The sequence below is a fragment of the Nicotiana attenuata genome, chromosome 9, assembly GCF_001879085.1.
Source record: "Nicotiana attenuata strain UT chromosome 9, NIATTr2, whole genome shotgun sequence".
Classification (NCBI taxonomy): Eukaryota; Viridiplantae; Streptophyta; class Magnoliopsida; order Solanales; family Solanaceae; genus Nicotiana; species Nicotiana attenuata.
In genome coordinates this window covers 36,054,368-36,059,358 of record NC_031997.1, presented here as the reverse complement: position 1 = coordinate 36,059,358, position 4,991 = coordinate 36,054,368, and the positions used below count along the sequence as shown (strand labels likewise).

At 41.8% G+C, this 4,991-nt stretch overlaps 1 protein-coding gene across 1 annotated transcript; it reads right to left on the bottom strand.

Moving 5' to 3' along the window:
• LOC109232654 lies at positions 1,197-1,958 on the bottom strand. Its single transcript, XM_019398410.1, has one exon. It carries the CDS (start codon positions 1,956-1,958, stop codon positions 1,197-1,199), a length of 762 nt encoding a protein of 253 aa, XP_019253955.1.

Here is a 4,991-nt window from a genome sequence, read left to right as displayed (position 1 = left end):
TGAAGAAATCTGCGGACCGCATCCCAGGGGTATTTTTGTCAGAAAAATTTGGGCCACTATAAATAGACGAGTTTCACATTTGTAGGTCGAGTTTCAAAGTTTGAACTATTGTAGCCGTTAAATTTTTCCATTTTGGAAAGTTTGTGACTGTTTTAGTATTTAAACATTATATGTAATTATTTTAATCATATATTATAAGTTTAATTATCATTTCTTCTTTATTTTCTTCCATTCTCACCATGAGTAGCTAGATTCTGACTAGGGTTGTGACCCAACCCTAGTGTGTAAACAGTATGGGTACTTAATTTAATGCTTGTTTATGATCGGGTGTTGATTATTTAGCTTAGTTATGCTTCAATTTTAAAGTTAATGGTTGCAAATATTGGTTCATGCCTTTTTGACTTGGTCTCAACTTGAGAAAAAGGGACCAGTCTAGGATAACTTAGCGAACAAGGAATTGCGCTAATTGAGGGTCTGATTAGCCTAATTAAAGGATTCAAACTAGAGACAGTGAGAACCTTACTTGAGCTCATATCATTACGCCATGGTTTTTAGTAGGTGGAACAAAATACGATATTAATTAGAAAACAGTTTTTGAAAATCTTGGTTTTATGGCAAATGTTGTCGTTCCATACCATGACATGCTTCGAAAGGTTCTCTGAACGCGATCGTTGCTTCTTGAAAACTCTCTCCCGTTGATGTCAATATTCCATGATGCTTCTGACGACGCGACTGCTTGCCGTTGCGACAACGTACTAATCTAAACTAATGCATTTCAAAGGTTTCCTTGGGTTTTGACCGAACACTTTTAGGTTTCCTACGTATGCACAATAGAATTAGGTCTGAACATAGTTTGTGGATGATGATAAAATACGATAAATATGATCGAGCCTGATTCAGGAAGCCTACATATCCAGACGGAATCGGGTTAAGACGTAGTTTAATTACAACAGATGCAAGATGATGAGAATTAGAGTGGATGGCCAAGTATGACTCAGACTGCCTACGTATCCGAATGGAATTAGTCCAGAACGTAGTTCAGTTACAAAAGATTATTGAATCCGATGTAGATTGCCTATGTATTCTTCCCTGAGGAAATCAAGTCTTGGCGTATTTCCAGTCAACATACAAAATGATATTTTGATTTTCTATTACAAAAGAAAGGGGTGAGAAACTGAACCCTAACTCTATTACCTTTAAACGTAGTGTCTCTTGATTGTTTCAGAGTTGATGGACTTTGTGTTGACTCTTCTATCCATTTCTGGCAAAATTAGAGCTCCACCCGACAACAGTCGATGAACCACGTAAGGCCCTTGCCAATTTGGCGTGAATTTTCCTTTGGCTTCTTCTTGGCGGGGGGAGATTTTCTTCTGAACCAATTGTCCTGGTGAAAACTGGCGAGGCTTCACCCTTTTGTTAAATGAACTGTCCATCATATTATGATACAACTGATCATGGCATAATGCATCCATTCTCTTTTTGTCAATGAGCATGAATTGCTCCTGTCTGACCCGTATCAACTCTGCATCGTCTAACATGGCTTCTTGAATGACTCTTAAGGATGGTATCTCAAACTTTACGGGTATCACAACTTCGGTGCCATATACTAACATGTATGGTATTTCCCTAGTAGATGTTCTCATGGTGGTCCGATAACCTAGTAAGGCGAAGGATAACTTCTCGTGCCATTGACTGTGATTGTCCACTATCTTTCGTAGAATTCTCTTGATATTCTTGTTAGCTGCGTCGACTGCTCCATTCATTTGTGGTATATAGGATGTGGAGTTGCAGTGGACAATTCTAAACTTCTCGCAGATTTCCCTCATGAGATCACTATTGAGGTTAGTTGCGTTGTCAGTGATGATTGACTCGGGTATCACAAATCGGCATACGATGTTCAGACGAAATCCGCCACCACATTCTTTGTGACGGCTTTGTAGGTAGATGCTTCGACCCATTTAGTGAAGTAGTTGATGGCTACCAAGATGAAACGGTGCCCGTTTGATGTAGAGGGCTCTATAAGGTGCAATCACGTCCATGCCTAATCGATTAACGGCCAAGGCGAGCCCATCACATTCAACTCATTGGGTGGAACCTGGATAAATTCTCCGTGGATTTGGCACAGATGACACTTCTACACGTAGCAGATACTATCGCTTTCCATGGTTATCCAAAAGTATCCGACTCCTAAGATCTTCTTGGCTAATATGAAACCATTCATGTGGCATCCGCACATTCATGCATGCATCTCTTCCAATAGTCAGGTTACCTCAGCGACATCTACACATCACAACAAACCCAAGTCAAGGGTCCTCCTATATAGGACTTCCCCGTTAAGGAAAAAATGATTTGCCAACCTTTGGAGTGCCCACTTCTGATTATTAGTGGCATCCTCCTAGTATTCTCTTGTTACGAGGAATCTTCTAATGTCGTGGTACCATGGTTTACTCTCTGGCTCTTCGTTTACATGAAAGGAATACATATGTTGATTCTTGATTTCTACCTTGATAGGGTTGATGTAATTCTTATATAGACGCTGAATCATGGATGATAGGGTTTCAAGAGCGTCGTCGAACTTTATCTGGGTCCTAGGAACGTGTTTGAATTCAATCTTTGTGAATTTCTTCCATAATTCTTTTAGGCACTGCAAATATGGAAGAATCTTGATGTTCTTGGTAGATCACTCTCCTTGGACTTGATGTATCATAGATCGGAATCCCCTATGACCAAAAGCTCTTTGATGTTCATGTCAACTACCATCACGCTCCCAAGGATGCCTGATTCATACTCGGCCATATTATTGGTACAAGGGAATCTTATCTTTGCAGATGCTGGACAGTTCCGTCCTGATTTCTGAAATCACGACTGCCCTAATTCCTACTTGTTGGAAATTCACCGCTCCTTCGAAAAACATTCTCCATCCAGGGTATGATTTTGTAATATCTTCTCCTGCGAATAATACCTCCTCGTTGGGAAAGTACATAGTAAGCGGATCATAATCCTTATCCACTAGATTCTCTGCAAGATGGTCAGCTAGAGCTTGTCCTTTAATAGCCTATTGGGTTATGAACACAATGTCAAATTTACTGAGAAGAATCTGCCATTTAGCTTGCTTTCCGGTAGGCATCGACTTCTGAAAGATATACTTGAGCGAGTCGAGCTGAGATATCAAATGTGTGGTGTATGCTGACATGTAATGCTTCAACTTCTAGGCGATCCAAGTCAAAGAACAACAAGGGCGCTCCATCAAAGTGTATTTGGCCTCGCACGGCGTGAACTTCTTACTTAAGTATTTGTAACGACCCGGCCGGTCGTTTTTGGAATTTATTCCCCGATCCCCTATTTACCGCTTCCCCTAAGTTCATTTCTGCTATTTTGGTATGCCGGGACGTTCGGTGTTAGGGTTCGGAGTGTTTTGGGACACTTAGTCCCTAAATGAGAGCTTAAGTGTTGAAAGATGGTCCGTAATCGGAACAGTGTGAAGACGACCTCGGAATGGAAATCCGATGGTTTCATTAGCTCCGTTAGGTGATTTCGGGGTTGGGAGCGTGTTTGGAATGCATTTTGGAAGCTCGTAGCTCATTTAGGCTTGAAATGCCGAAGTTTGAATTTTTGAAATTTCCGGTCCGATAGTGAATTTTTTATCCGAGGGTCGGAATGGAATTCCGGAAGTTTCTGTAGCACCGTCATGTCATTTGGGACGTGCGTGCAAAATTTCAGGTCAATCGGACGAGGTGTGGTTAGGTTTTTGATCGAAAGTGTGTTTCGTTGGAATTTGAAGTTCTTAGGCTTGAATCTTTGATTAATTCGTGTTTCTGGCGTTGTTTTAGGTGGTTTAAGGATTGGTACAAGTTTGAATGATGTTATGGGATATGTCCGTAGGTTTGGTTGAGGTCCCGGGGGCCTCGGGTGTGTTTCGGATGCTCATCCGAGCAATTTGAAGTTTGGAAATGTTGCAGAAAGTTGCAGGTCTGAATTCCTTCTTCGCGTTCGCGGCCACTCTCCCGCGTTCGCGTAGTGTAAGTCTGGAGAGGGGGGCCCGTTCCTCTTCGCGTTCGCATAAGATCACCGCGTCCGCGTAGCTTCACTATTTCCTCCATCGCGTTCGCGTAAGCCTTGTCGCGTTCGCGTAGTTCTTGATCCCCTGGCCTTCGCGTTCGCGCTCCTCCCTTCGCGATCGCGAAGGGCATTTTTGGGCCCTGATATTTTCCTTCTTCGTGAACGCGTGCTTCCTATCGCGTTCGCGATGCTTTAGACTCCTGAACAGTACTTAACATTTCAAAAACGAGGTTTTGCCATTTTTATCAAAACTCAAGGTTTGGAGCTCGGATTTGGGAGCAATTTCAAGGGTTTTTCAAGGGCAATCACCGGGTAACGATTCTCTACTCTCCTATGACTAAAACCCATTAATCTAATCGCAAATTCACCCTTTAATTTCGTGTTTTTGAATGGGAAGTGGGTAAACTTCTTAGACCTAACTATGGGGTTTTGAGGGGTCATTCGACCTCCGATTTGGGAGATTTTTATATGGTTAGACTCGTGAGAGTACGAGGGTTCTGAAAACGTAAAAATTATTCGATTCCGAGACGATGGCTGGAGGGGCATTTTGGTCATTTTACCTATTTTCGCGCCCTAGCTCTAAATTTAATAGTGGAATCAGTTGTTTGCAATATTATTTACGATATGTAATTGAATTGAATAGATTTGGGCCATTTGGAGTCGGATACTCGTGGCAAAGGCGTGGTTTCTATTGATATTGAGCCGGTTCGAGGTAAGTGGCTTGTCTAACCTTGTGTGGGGGACCTTTCCCCTTAGGATTTGTTATTTGTTGATTTGAGTGCCTTGTACGCGAGGTGACGGGCGTGTACTTGAGCCAATTGTTGGAAAATCCGGTTTTTCTTAAGATATTGAGATTGAGTTCCTTCCATATTTGCTTTATTCTACTTGAAATTATAACTTGAGCTAGATTAGGAAAGCATGTTTAGTTGATT

Bases quoted from the DNA above. Each gene is read 5' to 3' on its own strand.
- LOC109232654 (XM_019398410.1), bottom strand. From the start codon at position 1,958: ATGGGTCGAAGCATCTACCTACAAAGCCGTCACAAAGAATGTGGTGGC.